Source organism: Meles meles, chromosome 3, assembly GCF_922984935.1.
Source record: "Meles meles chromosome 3, mMelMel3.1 paternal haplotype, whole genome shotgun sequence".
Taxonomy (NCBI): Eukaryota; Metazoa; Chordata; class Mammalia; order Carnivora; family Mustelidae; genus Meles; species Meles meles.
This window is the reverse complement of record NC_060068.1, coordinates 47,785,332-47,808,387: the sequence shown is the minus strand read 5'-3', so window position 1 is coordinate 47,808,387 and position 23,056 is coordinate 47,785,332. Positions and strand designations below refer to the sequence as shown.

The following is a 23,056-nucleotide window of genomic DNA, read 5'->3' as shown; positions in this document are numbered from 1 at the left end:
AACCCTTCTTATCCTCCCACGGGGAATTGGTAGTCCCCAGGCTGGGTGTCAATCCACTACCCATGCCCTTCCAAAGATCCCAGAAGAGCTCACAAGTCCCTCTTTCTGATATATGAAATGACAACAAAGGATTGCCAGACCCTTGAAGAAAGCCTGAAGTCTTAATGACAAGATCGAGGTAAACCAACAGGAAAGTAAAACCCTTAGGGAACTCACTTCAGAGAACAGAAGAAAACTTAAGGTAAACAGTGAACAAGAAAAAAACCCCATAGCTTTCCAATGAATATCTTCAAAGAGAGAGGATAGCACGCAGGAAATGGATCACAGTAGTATGGCAAGGGAAAACCCTCCTGGACTCCTCTAAATTCTCCCAGAGTCCAAGTCCTCTGGAGCTTACAGGCACTTGGTGACCTGCGCTGTTCACCCCTCCTCAGCTCCTGACCCCCTCACTCACTTCCCTCCAACCACAGTCCGAAACTCTCACGAGAAAACCTGTGCACTGGCTGTTCATCAAATGTAGATTGAGGTATTCTTTAAAGAGGTAAAAGAGAAAGTAGGATTTAGAAAGACGGATATGCCTGGGCAACATTAGGAGTAGGCAGACGGAGGCAGGGAGTTAGTCTGCATTGACTCTTAGGTTCCATCAAAACAGGAAGTGAAGAGATAAGGTTTAAAAATTAATAAGTAAGGAGGAGCAGGATACAAACATTTTTACAGATAATGAAGTAACCACTGCAACTAAAATCGGGCACAGTTAGAAGAAGCTACTGGGGAGGCACACGGAGAAGAGGGGAGGTGGAATTGAGTTTGTTATAAATTTTAATGCACTTTATTAATTGGTGAACACTTAAAAACAAGTTAATACCCTTATAAAGAAGATGTAAAATATAGCACAGATCATAAAAATAGGTGGATTTGCTGTCTTCAAATGTCTGAGTTCCTGCTATGTGCAGAACATACTGCCGGGTGCTGCCCTCTCCAGGACTGTGGCCTCTACTGGGAATTTAAGTTCAGCACCTAAATAACACATAATACAGGTTGTAAGGGATGTCCACCATACACACAGTGCCTTGGAAATTAAGAAATCTAGCTGTGAAGAGGAGAATCAGGGAAGATTTGTGGAGGAAATCAGCATGACATTGTGGGCATTCATGAGGGGAGGGCAGTATTTCTTTTCTCATTTAGCTGTCAGAAATACATTCCAGTACAAGAAATCACAAGTTAAATGATATTTCTATTTGTGCTGTAAATAAAAAAAATAAACCCGTTCCTTTGGATGGAGAAAATCAAACTCTTCCATTACCACACTGTAGTCATCTCTGCCACCTCTCTACCTGGAGAGACACTGTATTTGTGCAACTGTCATGTTAGACTTGGCTGAGATACCAAAAGGGCACAGAAAAAGAAGGAAAGGCAGTCGTAAAAATAGGCAGACAAGGAAGAGTTACACAGGCACAAGAAAATGGAGCAGGGTGGTTTTCTCTGGAGTGCAGGCAGCAGAAAGAAGTGGCAATTACGTTGTTGGAAAGTTTGATTCCTAATGAGAGTGGGCTGCTTTCAGTCTTCACTTGGTTGGCAGCAGGGATAAATGAAACATTTTTAGGCAGAAGGAATGAAGCGGCAGGGAATGAAGCGGCCCATCTTTTCCTACACAGCCAACATGAGGGTCTGAAGAGCCACGGACTTTGTAGGGATTATACTACATCAGTGGCTAAGCACGGCGTGGGGGTAGGGGGCTGAGGGTGAAGGCAAGAAGCAGTAGACCGCACAGGAGAATGAATCCAGAGATAAACCAGAAGAGAGAAGAGAGCAAGCAATGGAGAGCAACATCCAAGATAACCCCAAGGTTATGTGGAGGATGGAGAAGATAGGACTGCCACCAACAACCAGAACGCAAGAGGTAATGTTGGGTGGGAGGGATTTTGCAAACGTAGTTTCAGAAATAACAGATGTCTATTGTTAGCAATAGACGTCTAACATATCGTGAGAAAGCTGTATCTAAGAAACAGAAAAAATCCAAAAGAACAACAGCAAAAAGAGTATCTGACTGCAGAGGAGAGATTCTGCCAGCTGGAAACTTCTTTCTGCTAAGTCCCAAGCACATGGCCATAGGCTAGAGCGACAGCTTCGGCTGCAGTATCCTAGGCATAGAGGAGTGGCTCACCACCGGCCACCAACTGGGCCCAACACACCTCTTTAAACTGGTCCCACAGAGCTCCCCTCTGCTCGTATTTCAGTGGACAAATAGCTGTCCCAGAACCCATCCCGTGAGTCACTCCCACCTTTCCACCTTCTCCTAATTCTGTTTGCCTACAACACTGCTTTGCTTTCAAAGCCTAAGGCGACTCAATTCCAAAAAGCATTTGATCACTGGGATTCTGGTTCCGAAGGAAGAGAAACCCAACTCAAACTAGCTTATGTTTACAAGAAAACAAACAAAACAAAACAAAACAAAAAAACCCCGAAAGGGCTTTTGTCCCTGCTTCAAGATGAAGTCACCAGGGCAGAAGAGCTGCAGCTGCAGACCTTTGCCTTCAATCCCTGAACACACAGCAGTCATCTCCGGGGTCCCCCTCCATCAAGTTGCCTGAGCCATCAATGCCCAATTCATCCTCCAGAGACACCGCCTCCCCTGCATCAAGCCGCCGCTCCAGAAGCAACAATGGCTTTCTATCGAGCATTGGATTGCGGCGCCTGGATATAAGCCAAGACCTGCCAGAGTTATGCTGTGTTCCTCTACTTTTCAACAAGAGTTCTGCGTTCCAGCCATGCTGGTCTTCTCCCCATGGCCTCGCTTACATCATGTTCCATCTTCCCTCTGTGCCCTGGCTCCAGCTGGGTTATCCTCTCCGCCCCTTCCCAACTCCCCACAACTACACACTGTTCCATGCCTGGGGCACGTCTAACTACAGACCTTTGTCACACTGGCCTCCATCTCTTTAGCTACGGTGTCTGGGTATAAGAAATTGTGCAATTAATACTTACTGACCAGACAACTTTGAGTATATTTGCAGTACAGGACAAAAATCAGCATTTTTAAAAAGTAATCTCTATACCCAATGTGGGGCTTCAACTCAAGACCCCAAGACCCAGAGTCACACGCTTTACTGACTGAGCCAGCCAGGTGTCCCAAAAATCAGCATTTTAAAATGGGCGTTGGCTTACATTTGCTTTCAGCCTACGTTGTAAACTCTTTACCACGTGTGCCTTACAAATTCTATTGGAAAGGGGCCATGTTGAAGGGGCCAGAAGGGAGGAAAGGGTCATCTTTCCACTTTCCCTTACACTGAATCAGCACTGTGTACAGACTTATTCCTCACACTGATCATTAGTTAGGTAAGCGAGAATTTGAATCCCTGTGACAACTCAGACTGTCTTCATTGTTGGAAGAAACGAGGATTGCAAGCAGAATTATAATCAAACTAAGTAACTTCTCAGTAGTGGTACTTTGAGGCCAAGCACAAATGGAAAATAACAAAATAAAATGACAAGAAAATACATCAAGGAGACAGCAATTGACTTTTCCAATTTCCAGGAAAGGCAAATTGATGACGCTGACAGCGAGTTCCCTTTTGTTACTTACACCCTCGGCATGTAAATAGTATTTTGTATGTTGCCTTGCTCAGTGCTAACAAAATTTCTAAAAATATGTTTAATATGGCTTCTTTAAACAAGAATATAATTTTCTCAGGGCGCCTGGGTGGCTCAGTGGGTTAAGCCGCTGCCTTCGGCTCAGGTCATGATCTCAGGGTCCTGGGATCGAGTCCCACATCGGGCTCTCTGCTTGGCGGGGAGCCTGCTTCCCTCTCTCTCTCTCTCTCTGCCTGCCTCTCTGCCTACCTGTGATCTCTCTCTCTCGCTGTCAAATAAATAAATAAAATCTTTAAAAAAAAAAAGAATATAATTTTCTCATGGGCAAGGGCTTTAAAGAGTTTTTATATTTCTATCTCCACTCCTTTTTTGAAGTTGTTCTCCATAAGCAATTGCTAGATGTCAGAATAAGCCATTTTCATGCATCTAAGATATATTCAAGGACATTTATTAAAGCTTTGGCCTGAAGGATGTGTTTGGGGAAGAAATAAATTTTAAAAGCAGAATGAAACACTTAGAAAAACAGAGGGGGGGCACCTGGGTGGCTCAGAGGGTTAAAGCCTCTGCCTTCGGTTCAGGTCGTGATCCCAGGGTCCTGGGATCGAGCCCCGCATCAGGCTCTCTCCTTGGTGGGGAGCCTGCTTCCTCCTCTCTCTCTCTCTCTCTGCCTGCCTCTCTGCCTACTTGTGATCTCTCTCTGTCGAATAAATAGATAAAATCTTAAAAAAAAAAAAAAGAAAGAAAAAGAAAAACAGAGGGGTAGGAATACAAAAGAAAAGGGCATGATGGGGTGCCTGGGTGGCTCTGTGGGTTAAACCTCTGCTCGGGTCATGATCTCAGGGTCCTGGGATCGAGTCCCACATCAGGCTCCCTGCTCAGCGGGGACCCTGCTTCTGCCTCTCTGCCTACTTGTGATCTCTGTCAAATAAATAAATAAAATCTTAAAAAGAAAAGAAACGGGCATGAAATCCAGGAAAAAATTACTTAGAGAAATTACAGTATTAACAAATCTATAGCTATTATGGAAAGTACTCAAAGTATCGTAAGTATTAAATAAGATCAGAAAGTACCTCAGGTACTTGAGAAATAACTATAAATTAAAACCTAGAATATGGAGAGCAACTGGATCACTGGGAATATGTTTACAGAGCACGATACAGAAAAAGAATATGCCCTAAGATAAAATAGCCATTTGCAATTATAGGCAATTCTGAATGATAAAAGCAAAGCTGTTTTATACAAGTTGGACTTCTAACTGCTCAAATTCATAAATGTGCTTACTGTCCAGAGTATGAATGCTAGAATTTAAGGAAAATTAAGAAGTTCTTTCAATGAGCTTGGGGGAGGGCCACAATTTCTAAACACCTCTATACCAGAAGAGATCTGATATCCAAGATAAATAGCCACATGCCTCGTCTTTGAACCTACCACATCCTGAACATGGCAAGGAAGAAGGGAAGAACAAATATTTTAGGACAGTCTTTGCTCTCAACAGATTTACATCTGAAATAAAGGCAACTGGCACACATAAAAAAACCCAAACCCGCTGTTCTATCAACCTCATTAAAACCCGGAATAAAGATGTTAATGCCTGTGTGCGGTTCCATCAAAGAATAACAATTTGGAACCACATTTTGAAGGAAAAGAGGACCAAGGATAGTACAAAACTGGGAGGATAAAGGCTTCAGGCAGAAGTCGTAAAACGTTAGGGTGTGCAAGGAAAGAGAAAGGAACAATTAACATGGATCTTGGGAGTGCCAAAGAGAAGGTGTCTTTAGTGGAAGAGCATGAGAGTCGAGTGCAATCAGAAAAAAATCAAGTGGCTGAGGCAGAAAGGTGTTGGTAAGCAGAGGAGCCTCAAAATTTTGAGAAAGTAACAGAGCCCTACCCTAAAATGAGGCACAACTTTTTTTTTTGGAGATTTTTTTTTTATTTGACACAGTGAGATCACAAGTAGGCAGAGAGGCTGGCAGAGAGAGGGTGGGGGAAGCAGGCTCCCCGCTGAGCAGAGCGCCCAGTGATCCGAGGACCCTGAGATCATGACCTGAGCCAAAGGCAGAGGCTTAACCCACTGAGCCACCCAGGTGCCCCTAGGCACAACTTTCTTAAAAGGATACCTGTGAAGGGTGCCTGGGTAGCTCAGTCAGTTGAACAGCTGACTCTTAATTTTGACTCAGGTCATTATCTCAGGGTCGTGAGACGGAGCCCCATGAGACCAGCTCTATGCTCAGTGAGGAGCCTGCTTGAGATTCTCTCTCCCTCTCCCTCTGACCCCTATTCGCACATACATGCACTCTAAAATATATAGATAAAAAAATATTTTAAAACATGATACTCCTGAGATAATGACATTCTAACTTCTGATTGATGGGTACTGGATGAGAGGAATGTGAGGGAGTCCGGATTTATAGGTACTCTTCCAACAAAGAGAAGGCAGAGGACCAGGGGGTAAGAGAGAAAGGAAAAAGTAGACCTCTAACCCCTTCACCCAGGCCGAACAGGACATCCCTTATAAGCAACACGGGCAGAACATGAATTTATGTTAATATAAACACCTCCTGGGGGCGCCTGGGTAGCTCAGTGGGTTAAGCCTCTGCCTTTAGCTCAGGTCATGATCCCAGAGTCCTGGGATGGAGCCCCGCATCAGGCTCTCTGCTCAGCAGGGAGCCTGCTTCCCCCTCCCCCTCTACGTACCTCTCTGCCTACTTGTGATCTCTGTCAAATAAATAAATAAAATCTTAAAAAAGGAATACAAATACCTCCTGAATTAAGTTTCATTTCTCTTGTTACCATACATGAGAGTAACTTTTATTCCAGAGACAGAGGGGATGTGTCATGTCAGAAATACATGTACTTAACCAGAAGGGAATATTTCACCAATTAATAGCACAGTACCATTAAAAAAAAAAAAAAAAACCAAAAAAAAAAAAAAACCAACAAAAAAAACACCCACCCCAATCCAGGGCCACTGAAAGCCAACTTGAAGAGCAATGTTTGTTCTTGTTTTGAGGAGCCCCCACTGTGTCCGTGGAAACAGGCTGTGCTGCTTTGGCCCTCGGCTGCTGGAGGAGGCATTTGCACAGGAAGCACAGGAGACAGGTGAGAGGGGCTGCCTCAGGCCACCACGGCTGTCATCTCTGATGATGCAAGGGCTTTCTTCCCTCTTATACCCTTCATTTCCTGGAACTCTTTCTGTTCTATGCAGGTTAAAAACAAAATAAAACAAAACCTCAAAAACATCAAAAGCCTGAGAGCTGAAAGACCCACGTACATGCGCATTGCAGCAGAGTTAAAAGTTGCCACAAGGCTCCAAAATAGCACCAGAGAGCGCTCCGGAAACCTGTCTCTCCTTTGTTTCCCCCACTCAAACTCGGCAGTGCTACCTCCTCAGGCTTCTGTCCTCTGATCTCATGGCTCAGAATTGCCTGTGTGTGAGGACAGCTCAGGATGTTCGCCGGGCTGGGCCATACAAGAATTTCCAGAAGTCGGCTCCAGACTTCCTGCCACATCACCCCCAGGGACCGAAATGGACACAGGCTCTTTGGATGTCATTAGTGCACGAGAAAATTCTCTTTGCTTAAGTGTTCTGTATTACTAAGACTCAGGGTTTCTTTCTAGTGAAAATTAATGGGACTCAACCACTAGACAAGAAAGTCACTGTCGCTTTTTGTTCTTTATTTACTTGCAAACTAAAATTTTTAAAAATATTTTTTTATTTTAGAGAGAGAGAGAGCGAGCACGCGTGCATGTGAATGAGGGGAGTGGCACGGGTCAAGGAGAGAAGCAGACTCCACACTGAGCATGGAGCCTGATGCAGGGCTCCACCTGACAACCCTCAGATCCTAACTTGAGCGGAAATCAAGAGCCTGATGCTTAAAGGACTATACCACCCAGGTTCCCCTGTCACTTTTTAAAAAATGCAATATCCATATGTTAGAGGAAACAGTTTCCTCTAAAAAGCCTTGGTTTAACCAAAAACACTTCCAAACAAGATACTTAAGCAAAGAACAGTTTATGCTACCTTATGGGAATAAATAATAAAGAGTACTTTCTTGGTTACTTTGAGTTTTAAGATTCAAAAGTATTAATGTAAGCTCCTCATGAAAGTAAACCCATTAACTGTATCTTATCTGGATTTTTCTCCCATGGAATCCATCCCCATGTTTTATATGTATTATTGCCAGAGAATTATTTGACATTTATATCATGACATATGATATAAGTAACGTATCATGTCATATTATTGTTAATATCATGATCTAATCATATAGATGATATGTAATTATCATATGTATCAACATATGTAATAGAGTAACTCCTCACTGTTGTTGAGAAGAAATGTTTATCCCAGTATTTTAAAGATAACTAACTTGCACAGATACAAGAATTAGAATTAGTGTAATTTATACATGAAAATTAGTACCTTTTTCAAGAAAACATAAACAGTAAGCTTAAACAGATTTTTTTTTTTAAACTCAAGCACCTAAGATCTAGACCTGAGCTGAGACCAAGAGTTGGATGCTAAACCCACTAAGCCACCCAGGTGCCCCTAGATACATTTGAACAGATCTTACATTTGACATCCTTATTTCCTGTTCTTAATTTCTACCACCACAAATACGCATTTTCTCTACCTGTGCTGAATACACTGCTTGGCCAAACACCTGTTCTCTGCCTCCTCTCTCTCCCTTGCCACCCCTTTGTTCTGGATTTTCCGAATGACTTTAAATTTGCATTGCTGTTCGCAAAGAGCACGTACAACTGTATCATGCATGTTACCATACCAGTGTTCATGAAATGTGGACAGGGCGAGTGTGTACCACACCAATTATCCAAATGTCACCAATAAGGAAGCTAAATAAGAGGATGGAGGGACTGCCTACACAATACCCTAAGTGCCTAGAACCTCTGTAACCCATACGTTGACTGCCTGTTTCCCACCAAACTCATTCAGACACCAAGACCTGTGGAATTCACCTCCTTAATATTCTCCAGTTATGCCCCTGCTTATTCGTTCCCAGTTTTGCTGGCTTCGCCAGGATCCTCAAGGCCTTCTGCCTGGACCACTGTACCTCTCTACCTCATCTGAGCTCTGACAGACACTTCCTGCATCTCACTCCTTCTGTCTATATGGAAGATCACTTTACCGTGTGATCTTGGAAAAACCCAAATATGATAGGATGTTATTACATCATCCCCCCACCCACATCCCATTGAAGCCCTTCTGGTTCTCCAGTGCCTACAGGACGCAGCTGAAGATGAATTAAGGAGGCCCTCTGCAATTTGGAACCTCCCTCTTTGACTTTTAACCTCCTGTCATGTTGCCCCAGTCATAAGCTTGGGCTGCCTGAGACGTCCTTCCTGTCCCCAGCAAGCACTGATTATATTCCAAGATTTAGCTCTGGCTGACCATCATCCTATAGGGAACCCTGCCCAGTGCCCACTGTGCCCTGAGGACTGACTCTCCTTTTCAAATGCTCCCTCCCAGTACCCTAGAAGGTATGCCTGCCATGGCAACTGTATGCTTTAATGGGAGGCTTGTTTTGAAATCATGAATGCCTACAGTTTGCTTGTCTTTTCCCTCCTTGGATCATAAGCCCCTGGAGGGCAGGGTCCAGGGTTTTCTGTATCCCTTGAAGGAAAGGGCTCTATTCATTCAGCTTAAGTATTTCATGTTCCTCAAATCAGCACTAGAGGCCAGGCATTCTGATGGCTACACTTAGATAGCATACATAGCAACAGGAAGGGATGTACTTCACTGGGGATTCCTGGACTTGGGAAGATTGGCATGGGAAAGGCCAGAGAAATTTTCTACTGGAGGGTGGACCCTGTTCTGGCAAACTTGGACCCAACTGGTCAGGGGTGGTTTTAATGAGGCAATGGCCTGCCCTTCCAACTCTTCCAGGCAAAGATCTGACAAAAGGATACAGCAAATACTGTGGGTCAAGAAGGAACCTTTCCATTGAGGAAGCTTTACCGTTTCTTCCCAGAAAACTGGGTGACAGGTAGGAGAGTCAGCCTTATGAAGCCAGCATGAGCTCAACATTGCTGATGGGAGGGGCCATCACAGCTTAGTTGGTTTTATTGTTTGAAAAGTCTAAAGGGCAATGCTTAGATATTGCAGGTTCCAAGAAACCCAAAGAACACAAGAATCCTTTTCTTCATTTTGCATCTCTGAAATGGATAAGGCTCAAGGAAAAGAACCTATTCCCGAATCTGTGGCTTCCTGAGTGCAGTCCAATACGTGGTTTCTGGGCGGGGCATCTTCAAAAGGGTTGTTTATCACATTTCAGTTTCTGAATGAGATTCTGGCTTTCTTGCGTCCACATCAGGTCCCCATTCCCACAGCATGTACTACAGAGCTGTGCTGCACAGAGCTGCTCTCTTCCTATCACGCTTGATAAGAAATTTTTCCTATCATGCTTGATTAGAGATTTTTCCATTTTTAAAAATTAGGGTAAAGGAGCATAGGGTAGTGTATGCATTTTCTATTTGGCCAGTGAAGGTAGGTCGTGCTCATAGAATAGTGACACAGTTTGAAGATCGGCCATAGATCTCATTAGAAAAACTCAGGCTGGCCTAATTTGGGGGATGAATACTTAGTTTACATCACAGCTAACTGAGTAATTAAAGGTTCCCACTTATTTTCATAAATGATTAGAAAGAATTTCCAACTATTTACCATGAGTTTTATGATATATACAAAGTAGACAAAAGAATGATTATTTACTCATAGCCGATCTCATTTCATCTACCTCTTCTCCCAATCCTGTTTATTCTGAAGCAAATCCCTACATTATCACTGCAAAGATAAACACAATACCAATATCAGACCCAAAAAGGATTAACAATTGTAACTGATTAAGAAAATAAGTGAGGGGCACCAGGGTGGCTCAGTGGGTTAAGCATCTGACTTCAGCTCAGATCATCATCTTGAGGTCCTGGGGTGGAGCCCTGCATGGGACGCTGCTCAGCAGGAAGTCTGCTTCTCCGTCTCACTATGTCCCTCTCTCAACTTGTGCTTTCTCTAGCTCTCACAAATAAATAAATAAATTCTTTCAAAAAAAAAAAAAAAAGTAAGTGAAAACTAGCTATTGTTCAGGGAAGGTATTATCATCACACATTATTACTGAAGAGTATAGCAGGACATGTCACCCCAAAAGATGCTGCATCAGTGTGTGGACTATTTTGAGCTCTAGGTATTTGAAGGAGAGCAAATGCATGAAGCCGCTTTCTCTGACCTCCCCTTCCCTGCCTAAAGACAGATTCTCCAAAAGGATTTCCCTGGGAGTTCCATCAACCATGAAGGATTGACTCATCACAAAAGAATAGGCTAGAAATTCACAACACACCACCCAGACAAACCGTCAGAAATTGTTATACCTCCTGCCTATTCTTCTTCAGTCCTTTCATCTTTCATAAAAATAATTTACTGTCCCCTGAGAGGCCCATATCCTCCCTCCCCTCTCCCTATAAAGATGGAATTTAATACTGAGGTCTAAAGCCACCTCTCTGAGTTACTCATTTTTCCCTGGGTATCTCCCACATATACATAAGGCCAACATGTTAATAATGTTCTTCTCTTGTGAATCTACCTTTCATTATGGAAGTCTCAGCTAAGGACTCAGAAGAGTAGAGGGAAAATTATTTTCTCCCTCTGCAGTACTTAGGGTTAGAGTGAACTAAATCATCTCTGGACACATGCTGGATATTCAGAGTATCCATTATGGGACTTGAAAGAGTTCACACTCCCTGCATTAATCCACATGGCTGTCACCAGCTTGGCAATAGGAGGTAACCTTTTGGTATCTCCATGGGCTGGGGTCTCTTTTCTTGGGGGCCTAGCTGCTCTGGCTACTCTGGGGAGGAGAAAGAGAAATAGCCCCTAATCTCAACACCTGGGCCAAATTAGGTCTTCTTGGGGATGAAGGAAAAGAGATGGGCCAACAAGAAGCTGGTTGTCATTGTGAGCCCAATGTATTGAAATGGATGAGCCACTGTGACAGTGGGTGGGAGATTAGTGCCACAAATATATGCTGCCTGCAGCTCATGTTACACTTGCTCTTCTCCACTCCCCCGCCAAACCCTGCCTTTCAAAATCCAAGCGATATTCTTGAGAGAAACCTGTTGCTCAGCAGACACACATGGTGATGTGACAGCACAACAATCCATTTCCTCTAACCCATCAGTATTATTTGTCAATGATGCCCTGGGCTGTACTAGTACTTGAGGCTATCTGGGCTTTCCTTGCAGGGTTAGGTCAGCCCTCCTGGGCACAGGAAAGGGATGGAAGGTAAGCATCTAAAAAGAAAGCAGTATGTGGGTTTGAAATAAAATATGGCATTCTAGGTGCAAAGATCAGCTCTGTCTCAACGGTATTTGGTTCTCAGACTTTGTCCATCATAAATATATGCCACAAATGACGAATGCCCCCTGATCTTTGCAAGAAGTTCTTGCCAATTCTTAGAACAAAACCCCTAGAATCTTGTCCATGAAAAAGAGCTTTAACATAACAGTAATTCCTACTCTCTCTTTGAACAGCTTCAAATACTAAATTGTCGGGTTATCTTAGAAAGAAGGCAGAGGCAATGTCTTTTCTAAGCTGAAGGCTAGCTTGTTTCAAGAATAGCTACCTGCACAGTATTGTTGGCTCAATTGTGGGAGATAATGGCAAGCCCATCTTTTGTAGTATACCGGAATCCCCTTCCCACCATCCCTGTTTGCTCCTCTAACCCTCAACCCATTATCCTCCCCTATATTTCTTTGGAATAATCTCTGAAAAGGTAAGTCAGACCTGGGGAGGGGGGTTCTAGAAGGCATCTCTCTCTTTCACTGTTATGAACATACCACCGCCAATTCATGAAGTCACTGTCAGCGTCCTCCCACCACTGCTAAGAGAAGGCTGGTTTTATGGAGGGGCACAGCAGTAGGTGACCAACTAAAGCGGTATCTTTGGGGACAGAGGAGGAGGAAGATGTGAAAGAGAGCGTGAGCAGGCTCTGTAGCCTCAAGCTTTTGCCTGGGGTGTCCTGTTTTCTTTTTCTTTTTTGTTTTTTTACAGGAAAATACTTTTGAAGTATGCATGTAACATCAAAGAATACAACCAAAATTAAGAGAGCAAACAAAACCTATATAACTTTTTTTTTTTTTACTTTTAAAGGTTTTATTTATTTATTTGACAGAGAGAGAGATCACAAGTAGGCAGAGAGCCAGGCAGAGAGAGAGGAGGAAGCAGGCTCCCTGCTGAGTGGAGAACCCGATGTGGGGCCCTATCCCAGGACCCTGAGATCATGACCTGAGCCGAAGGCAGTGGCTTAACCCACTGAGCCACCCAGGCGCCCCCCGTTTTCTTACTAATTAATGGGAGCCTGGCCTAAGGAACACACAGAATGAAACAACTCTTAACCAAAACTAGGACAGAGAATACAAATAAAGCTGAAGTCCTTTCTTCTCTTCCATGACAGGTCATTTTGGGTAGGCTTGAGCCATATGGTTTCTGGTAAAATCTGACTGTGAACTCCATAAATGAGTGGTTGTGAAAGTGGGGCTTAAGCACTTTCTATGTCAGAACCACCTGGGAGATAGTGGGTGGGCTGTAAGAATGAATATTCTTAAACCTACTTTTTTTTTTTTTTTTTTAAAGGGAGGAGGTGGGAGATGGGAAGAGGGAGAGAGAGAATCTTAAGAGGTTCCACACCCAGCATGAAACCTGCATGGAGCTCAATCTCACTACCCTGAGATCATGACTTAGGCTGAAATCAAGAGTTGGATGCCTGAATAACTGAGCCACCCAGGCACCCCTATTTCAAACCCTTTTAAGACTTAAGTCTCTTGCCCACTAAAATCTTGTAACTACTGAAGTGAATGGAAACCAAGCCAAAGATTATTAGGCCAAGCAAGAAGCAAATTGGTTAGTTTTTATTCTTTCTCGCAATGATCTTACAATGCAGGCTGGGAAAGAGGGGTAAATTTATCAGCACAAACTAGTACTTCTAGAAAAATAATCTCCATTAATGATAAGTATGTAATGCTATCTTCAGGTATGAAGTTCCTATATTAGTCAAACGCACTATCCAAAATCAAAATACAAACCATGTTTGAATTTTCTTTGGGAGATAAAATTACTAGTGATTTCTATTTTTTGTTACGATCTGTGGTGGTCAAGATTATTACCATGAGCTTGTTCTAATCACACATGTTAATCTGTTTAAAACGTCTTTTAAAAAAAGAAGGAAGAAAACGGACAACATTATATTTTGGGACACCGGTTATGCTCATTGTCTTAAACCAGAACGGATTTCAAATAAATGTTTAGGGGGAAATTTTAAGCATGAGCCTTACGGGAAAATCTCTAATTTTATAATGCATAAATTTGAATACACCTTCGAAAATACATTTTAAATAAGGTTTTGACTGAGTTTGTTTCAAAATTATGAGTGATGCAAATATTTAGTTGAAGGTGGCTGGCGATGACATCAGGAGTTAACAGGTTAGATGTGCTAAAGTTAAATCCTAGGGGTGCCTGGGGGGCTCAGTCAGTTGAGCATCTGCATTTGGCTCAGGTCATGATCCCCATGGTCCTGGGATCAAACCTCTTGTCAGGCTTCCTGCTCAGCAGGGAGTCTGCATCTCCCTCTACCTCTGTCCTCCCTGCTGCTTGTGCTTGCTCTCCCTCTCTCTCTCTAATAAATAAAAAGAATAAAAATAAAGGTGGTTGGTAATGAGATCAGGAGCTAACAGATTATATGTGTTAAAGTTAAATCCTAGAGCTTGAGAATCCATCACAACAAGCCACAAGTCTACCGTCTATCATTTAGATTTAGCTTGGATATTCTCACAAACTTATTCTTTCAGAGGAATTTTAGAATCAGTTTATAACACTTTGGAGAGTCACTGAAATTTAATGAACACAACTATCTATGTGATGTTAAGTTTTTCTTTCCTTTCAAAGGGGGTACATCTCTCCATTAATTAAGTTGTCTCTGGTAGCTGTATTGTTTTTAAATCTTTTTAAACTTATTTCTGGTTATTTCATATTTCTTGTTGCTTGTACATTTTCTTCCAATTTGTTTTTAAAATTTCTTACTGTTGGCAAGAAAAGTAATTGATTTAAAAATATTTTTTGATGACCAGTTAACCTATTGACTGCTCATTTCTATTTGTGTTCATTCACTTCAGTTTAAAAAATGAAGTCAATTATCACTTCTCAGTATACAGAAAGTCCAACCTCCTGTGGGTTAATCTTGACAGAGCTGCATTTAATGTTCCTTATTGTCTGCATCTTCCAACATATGGACCACCTCCCTTTGAAACTCGGGTCCTTCAGTGTCCACATGAATGGCATCTGACCACTTGGTATTAACTCCATTAAATCACTGCTCAGATCACTCCATATAAAAATGGCTTTCTCTTGCTGTCTGCCTGTAATCTTCTATCATCCCAGTTCCTGCCCCTCATCACTCCCACTACAGACAAAGATAATAGTCTTTGATATTCCACGTTCTCTTAGGCTGAGCAATGCCTTCTGGACTTATTTCCTGAAGCAGCTCAGACCACTTCTATGACAGATTCACCCTTTGTTTCCAGGTATGCCAGTCCTTCTGCCAGCATCAACACCACAAGATCAGCTCAACATCAGCCTTTTTACTTTCTCAGCCCTAGATGGTGAGCACTGCTGAAGGTGGAAAATGAGCCCTTACTGTGGACTGAGGCTGCTGTCACGGGCCCATCGGCAGTCCTTGGCCATCTTCCCCTCCTATTCCCTCAGCCTGCCTTCTAAACACTCTCCATGCTGCTAAGCCCCTAGCCACACACAACCCATCCCTGTGGATCAAAGGGGCCACATCACAACTTAGCTAGGGAAACAGAAAACTGAAGTATTCATAGGAGTGCAACAACATGTGTTCCCCTGATTTACAATGGCACGTATCTGATTCTACTGCATCTGTGTGTCCCCCAAGTTTCGGAAGACAAGGTCTTTCTCCTAGTGACGTTCAAGCCCATTTTCCCACCCCTCTGGGCTTGTGGTACATCTTCATCTTTCCCCTCTCTGCTGACTTTCGGGGAGTTTATATACAACCTTACAAAGTTCTCTCATTTAAAAACCAAAACCATGAGCCGAGTCCAAGATGGTGGAGAGAAGACATTAGTTTTGTCTGTTCCCAGGAATCTAGCTAGATAGCTATCAAATCTTTCTGAACACTTGCGAACCCGGCTGGAGATCTAAGGAAAGAATAGATGCACCTCTACAAATAGAAAAGTAACCACTTTCTGCAAGAATGGCAAAACAGAAAAACTCACCTCAAAAAAGAGAACAAGAGGCACTACTGACTGCCAGGGACATAATCAGTATGGAGATAAGATGTCGGAACGAGAGTTCAGAATAATGAATATAAAAATACTAGCTGGGCTTGAAAAAGCATAGAAGACAGCACAGAATCACTTTCTGGAGAAATAAAAGAACTAAAATCTATTAAAGTTGAAATAAAAAAGATTATTACTAAGAGGCAATTAAAAACGGAAGTTCGATTAGTGATATAGAAGACCAAATGATGAAGAATAAAGCAGCTAAGAAAAAGAGATAAACTACTGTATCACGAGGGGAAAATTTGAGAGATAAGTGATTCCATAAAGTGAAACAATATTAGAATAACTGGGATGCCAGAAGAAGAGAAAGGAGAAAGAACGACAGAGAAAAAGAGAGGCAGAAGGTATATTGGAACAAATTATAGTGGAGAACTTTCCCACTCTGGGGAAGGAAATGGGCATTCAAGTCCAGGAGGAACAGAGAACCCCTCTCAGAATCAATAAAAATAGATCAACACCTCGACATATAATAGTGAAGCTTGCAAATCTCAGAGACAAACAGAAAATCCTGAAAGCAGCTCAGGACAAGTGGTCTGTAACCTCCAAAGGCAGAAACATTAGACTAGCAGTAGACCTATCCACAGAGACCTGGCAGGCCAGAAAGGACTGGCATGATATACTCAGGGTGCTAAATGAGAAAAATATTCAGGCAAGAAATCTTTATCCAGCAAGGCTGTCATTCAAAATAGAAGGAGAGATAAAAGCTTCCAAGATAAACAGAAACTGAAAGAATTTGTGATCACTAAACCAGCCCTGCAAGAAATATTAGGCATGATGAGAGAGCCCAAAAGTAACACAGACCAGAAAGGAACAGAGACAATAATCAAAAACAGTGACTTTACATGTAATACAATGGCACTTAGTATCTTTCAATCATTACTCTGAACGTAAATGAACTAAATGCCCCAATCAAAAGATACAGGGTATCAGATGGCATAAAAAAGTAAGATCCATGCAAGACTCATTTTAGACTAAAGACACCACCAGATTGAAAGTGAAGGGGTAAAAAACCATTTTTTAAGCTGGACATCAAAAGAAGAGGGGGTAGCAATCCTTCTATTAGACAAATTAGATTTTAAATGAAAGACTGTAATAAGAGATGAGGAAGGACACTGTATCAGAATTAAAGGTCCATCCAACAAGAAGATCTAACAATTGTAAATATTTATGCCCCTAACATGGGAACAGCCAATTATATAAACCAATTAATAACAAAATCAAAGGAAAACATTGATAATAATACAATAATAGTGGGGGACTTTAACACCTCACTCAGTGAAATGGACAGATCATCTAAGCAGAAGAACAAGAAAGCAAGGACTGTGAACAACCACTGCACCAGATGGACATCACAGATATATTCAGAGCATCACAACCCAAAGCAACAGAATACACATTCTTCTACAGTGCACATGGAACATTCTCCCAAATAGTTCACAGACTGGGTCACAAATCAGTTCTCAACTGGTACCAAAAGACTGGGATCATTCCTTGCTTATTTTCAGAACACAATGCCTTGAAACTTGAACTTACAAGAGAAAAGTCAGAAAGAACTCAAATACTTAGAGGTTAAAGAACATCCTACTAAAGAATGAATGAGTCAACCAGGAAATTAAAAGGAGAATTAAAAAAAAATCATGGAAACAAATGAAAATGAAAACACAACTGTTCAAAACCTTTGGGAAGCAGCAAAGGCAGTCCTAAGAGGGAAATACATAACAATACAAGCCTTTCTCAAGAAACAAAGAAGTCTCAAATATACAACCTAACTTTATACCTAAAGGAGCTGGAGAAAGAACAGCAAATAGAGCCTAAACCCAACAGAAAAGAATTAATAAAGATTAGAGTAGAAATCAATGAAACAGAAACTAAAAGAATAGTCAAACAGATCAACAAAAATAGGAGCTGATTCTTTGAAAGAATTAATATTATTATTATTCAAAAAGAAAAAGAAAATATATTCAAAAATATATATTCAAAAAGAAAAGAGAAAGGACCCACATAAATAAAACCATGAATGAAAGAGGAGAGATCAAAACCAACACTGAAGAAATACAACCCTAAGAACATATTATGAGCAACTATATGGCAACAAATTAGGCAATCTAGAAGAAATGGATGCATTCCTAGAGATGTATAAACTACCAAAACTGAATGCGGAAGAAATAGAAAACCTGAACAGACCCCTAACCAGCAACAAAACTGAAGCAGTCATCAAAAATCTCCCAACAAATAAGAGTCCAGGGCTGAATGGCTTCTCAGGGGAATTCTACCAAATATTTAAAGAAGAATTAATACCTATTCTTCTAAAGTTGTTTCAAAACATAGAAATGGAAGGAAAACTTCCAACCTCATTCTATGAGGCCAGCATTACCTTGATCCCAAAACCAGAAAAGATCCCGCCAAAAAGAATTACAGACCAATATTCCTGATGAACATGGATGCCAAAATCCTCACCAAGATACTAGCCAATAGGATCCAACAGTATATTAAAAGGATTATTCACCAGGACCAAGGGGGATTTATTCCTGGGCTGCAAGGATGGTTCAGTATCTGCAAATCAATCAATGTGATACACTACATTAATAAAAGAAAGGACAAGAAACACATGAGTCTCTCAATAGATGCAGAAAAAGCACATGACAAAGTAGGGCAGTCTTTCTTGATTAAAACTCTTCATCGTGTAGGGATAGTGGGAACATACCTCAATACCACAAAAGCCATATACCAAAGACCCACAGCAAATACCATTCTCAATGGGGAAAAACTGAGAGCCTTTCCTCTAAGGTTAGGAACATGACAGGATGCCCGCTATCACCACTGTTTTTTTAACATAGCACTAGAAGTCCTAGCCTCAGCAATCAGCAACAAAATAAATAAAAGGTATCTGAATTAGCAAAGAAGAAGTCAAATTCTCACTCTCTGCAGATGACATGATACTCCACCTCAAAACTGCTAGAACTCATAGTGGAATTCAGCATGGCAGGATACAAAATCAATGCAGAGAAATCAGTTGCATTTCTATACACTAACAGTAAGACAGAAGAAAGAGAAAATAAGGAGTCAATCCCATTTACAATTGCACCCAAAACCATTAAGATACCTAGGAATAAATCTAAGCAAAGAGGCAAAGATCTGCACTCAGAAAACTTAGAATACTCAAGAAAGAAATTGAGGAAGACACAAAGAAATGGAAAAATGTTCCATGCTCATAGATTAGAAGAACAAACATTGTTTAAATGTTTATGCTACCTAGAGCAATCTACACATTCAATGCAATCTCTATCAAAATACCATCAACTTTTTTCAGAGCTGGAACAAATAATCCTAAAATTTGTATGGAATCAGAGAAGACCCCAAAATGCCAAAGGAATGTTGAAAAAGAAAACCAAAGCTGGTAGCATCACAATTCTGGACTTCAAGCTCTATTACAAACTATAATCATCAAGATAGCATGATACTGGCACAAAAACAGACACATAGATCAATGGAACAGAACAGAGAACCCAGAAATGGACTTCAACTCCATGGTCAACTAATATTCGACAAAGCAGAAAAGACCATTCAATGGAAAAAGGACAGTCTCTTCAACAAATGGTGTTGGGAAAACTGGACAGCCACATGCAGAAGAATGAAACTGGACCACTTCCTTATACCATATACAAAAATAAATTCAAAATGGATGAAAGACCTAAATGTGAGACAGAAATCCATCAAAATTCTGAAGGAGAACATAGGAAGCAACCTCTGTGACCTTGGCCTTAGCAACTTCTGGTTAGACACATCTCCAATGGCAAGGGAAACAAAGGCAAAAATAAACTATTGGGACTTCATCAAGATCAAAAGCTTTTGCACAGCAAAGGATCAATAAAACCAATTGGTCAATAAAACCAAAAGACAACAGACAGAATGGGAGAAGATATTCACAAATGTTTTATGAGGTAAAAGGCTGGTATCTAAAATCTACAAAGAACTTCTCAAACTCAACACCCAAAGAACAAATAATCCAATGAAGACATGGGCAGAAGACATGAACAGACATTTCTGCAAAGAAGACATCCAGATGGCCAACAGACATGTGAAAAAACGCTCAACATCACTCAGCATCAGGGAAATACAAATCAAAACCACAATGAGACACCACCTCACACTGGTCAGAATGGCTAAAAAAGTCCAGAAACAATAGATGTTGGTGAAGATGTACAGAAAGGGGAACCCTCCTAAATTGTTGGTGGGAATGCAAGCTGGTGAAGCCACTCTGAAAAACAGTATGGAGGTTCCTCAAAAAGTTCAAAATAGAGCTACCCTATGACCCAGCAATGGCACTACTGGTATTTACCCTAAAGATACAAATTTGATCAAAGGGGTACCTGCACCCCAATGTTTATAGCAGCAATGTCCAGAATAGCCAAACTATGGAAAGAGCCCAGATGTCCATCAACACATGAATGGATAAAGAAGATATGGTATAAATATAAAATGGAATACTACTTAGGTACCAAAAAAAAAAAGAAATACTGTTGTTTACAACGATGTGGATGGAACTAGAAGGTATTATGCTATGTGAAATAAGTCACTCAAAGAAAGTCAATTATCCTATGATCTCATTCATAGGTAGAATTTAAGAAATGAAAAAGAGGATCATAGGGGAAGGGAGGGGAAGAAAAAAAACCCCAGAGGAAATCAGAGAGAGAGACAAACCATAAGAGACTCTTAACCATAGAAAAAAAACTGAGGGTTGCTGGAGGGGAGGAGAGTGGGGAAAAGGGGTGACTGGGTGATAGATATTAAGGAGGGCACGTGATATAATGAGCACTGGGTATTATATAAGACTGAGGAATCACTGAACTCTACCTCTAAAACTAATACTACACTATATGTTAATTAATTGGATTAAAAAAATTTTTTAAAAAGACCCTATCACCCATGATAAAGCTGAGATAAAGAAAGGCTCATGTCTGAACCGATCACATTAATCCCTCAGTTCCCACTTACAGGCCCTACTTCTGAATCTACCATGATTTTTTAACATTCATTTTTGGTTGAGCTTCAGTCATGAACAGCTGTGGGGATAAAAGCTCAGTTTTCATCATGTCACTGTTCCAGGATGGTCATTATCTTTCTAATTTTTTCAAAATAAAGTTCTCATGTCTTTGTGTGTGGGACCCCCTCCCCCCAAACCTTACACTGTGTATGAAATAGAATTTAGATTAAAAACAAAACAAAACAAAACCAAAAAACCACTTTCCTCTGCCCCCACTTCTTCTAGTTACCTCCCTCCCCTCCCTTCATTTCTCAGTGGAGTCTCTTGAAACTACAGCCTACCCATGCTGTGTCTGCTTCTTTATTTCCCATTAATTCACTACAATCTGGCCTCCATTTTCCATGCTCCACTAAAACTTCCCTAGCAGAGTTCCCTGGTGACCTCTGTATTGCTAAATGTCAAGGGCTCTTCAGGAGTTCTTCTGATGCTATTGGTAGTACCTGCTCATTCTATGCCTTGGGATTCTTCTTCCCTTGATCATTTTTTTCATGATTCTATTCTATGCATTTAATATTATTATTGCTTTGTTTTCTGCTGTGCCATTTATTTTTACTTCACCTTTGTGGCCTCTTCTTTTGTCTTTCATTCTAACATAAAATCATTCCTAGGTTCTCTCTTTGGGACTCTACTCTTCTCTCCATTGGAAAATTTCAACCATTCTCATGATTTACTTTATTTACTCAGTCCCCACCCTGGACTACTTTCTCTTCTGCTATTCTTTTAAAAGTAATTTGCACAGATTCTTATTTATCACAATAGATTGAAATTCATATTTAATGTCATATTAAGATATTGCTCAAATTATAGTGAAATCTGTCCTAGAAGGCAGGATCCATGTCTAATGCAACTTAATATCCTTATAACATAATACTGTGAACCTTAATAAAGGAAACCTCATGGAAAATGGAATCAGGAGGCGAGAACATAAGGAGCTCAAGTTGTACCACTAGTTGCCCCACTTTGCAGACTCAATAGAAAGAGACAGACCTTGTATTCTCCAAAGGAAAAAACCCATTTTACTACCACAGCAGGAGGTAGGAAGATTTTCTCCTTGGCTGGCAACAGCCCAGCCAATGAGAGACTGTTGCCAATCAGTCAAAGAGTTTACACCAATGGCCTTTTGTTTATAACAGCCCCTCCCAACTCCCCTATTTTCTCTATAAAGGAGCATTCCTTTCCTTTGTTCTGTGGACTTGCCTGTGGCATTTGCTAGCATTTACTTGTCCCAGATTGCAATTCCTCTGCTGTTCCTGATTAAATCCATTCTGATGGTAAAATAATTGGTTATTTTATTTTAAGGAACACAGTACAGTACCTAACAATAATAAGTTCTCAGAATATGTGCTAAATTCAACTACTGGTGTAAATAAAAGTACTTTAAAAAATATAAAATTTTTTAAAATACTGAAGTAATTATTAAGTTGAAGTAGTAAACAAGCATCACTGGCTTCATCTCTGAGGAAAAAGGCTTTTTAACCTTAAATTTTCATCTGTATTCCAGTATAATATACCATTATTTTCAGACCTGAACTACGGCTGAGAAGCTTACAGTTCTACTGGTAAGAAGTTTGGTCTCCCTGTGTGTTATGGGTTTGACATTAAGTTACTTGATTGGACATTTCTACTATGACTGGTCCAGAAGGCATTGTGACCCTGTCAGCTGCATCCAAAGGGCAAAGCAGGGATGTCTGAATGCAACATGAATGTTGATAAGTATTTGTGAGAGGACAGTCTAGGTATGTACAAATGGCAATCCTGCCTTAGCCAGGTGTAAATTTGCCTAGGGAAAGGAAGGAAAAAGATAAAAGAGGATAAAACCAAGAATGCAAGGATTGTATTCATACTCAAAAAATTGTCCTTGGTTTGCTCCAGTCTGATAGAATTCTTTACACAAAGGCTACAGCAGAGCACAGAGAAGTAGGGCAGTTTCTTCAAAGACTCTTCCTTTTCACATTGGAAGCAATCTAACAAATCAGGTCATTCAGCCCTCCTTCTTTACAGAGGAGGAAAGTGAAGACCAGAGTGAATGACTTCCCTAAAGTTCCAAAGATTCAG

At 41.1% G+C, this 23,056-nt stretch overlaps 1 protein-coding gene across 11 annotated transcripts in view; it reads right to left on the bottom strand.

Moving 5' to 3' along the window:
- GRAMD2B (GRAM domain containing 2B) overlaps positions 1-23,056 on the bottom strand; it is a 127,915-nt gene that overhangs the window by 36,840 nt on the left and 68,019 nt on the right. Inside the window, exon 1 of one of the 11 annotated variants that reach the window (XM_045999550.1) lies at positions 6,545-6,769. The exons of the other annotated variants lie outside the window; for them this stretch is intronic. Coding sequence (XP_045855506.1) covers positions 6,545-6,666 — 122 coding nt within the window. The 5' untranslated portion in view covers positions 6,667-6,769. Of the gene's footprint in view, positions 1-6,544; positions 6,770-23,056 lie in introns of those variants that run through there. 11 annotated transcript variants of the gene reach the window in all.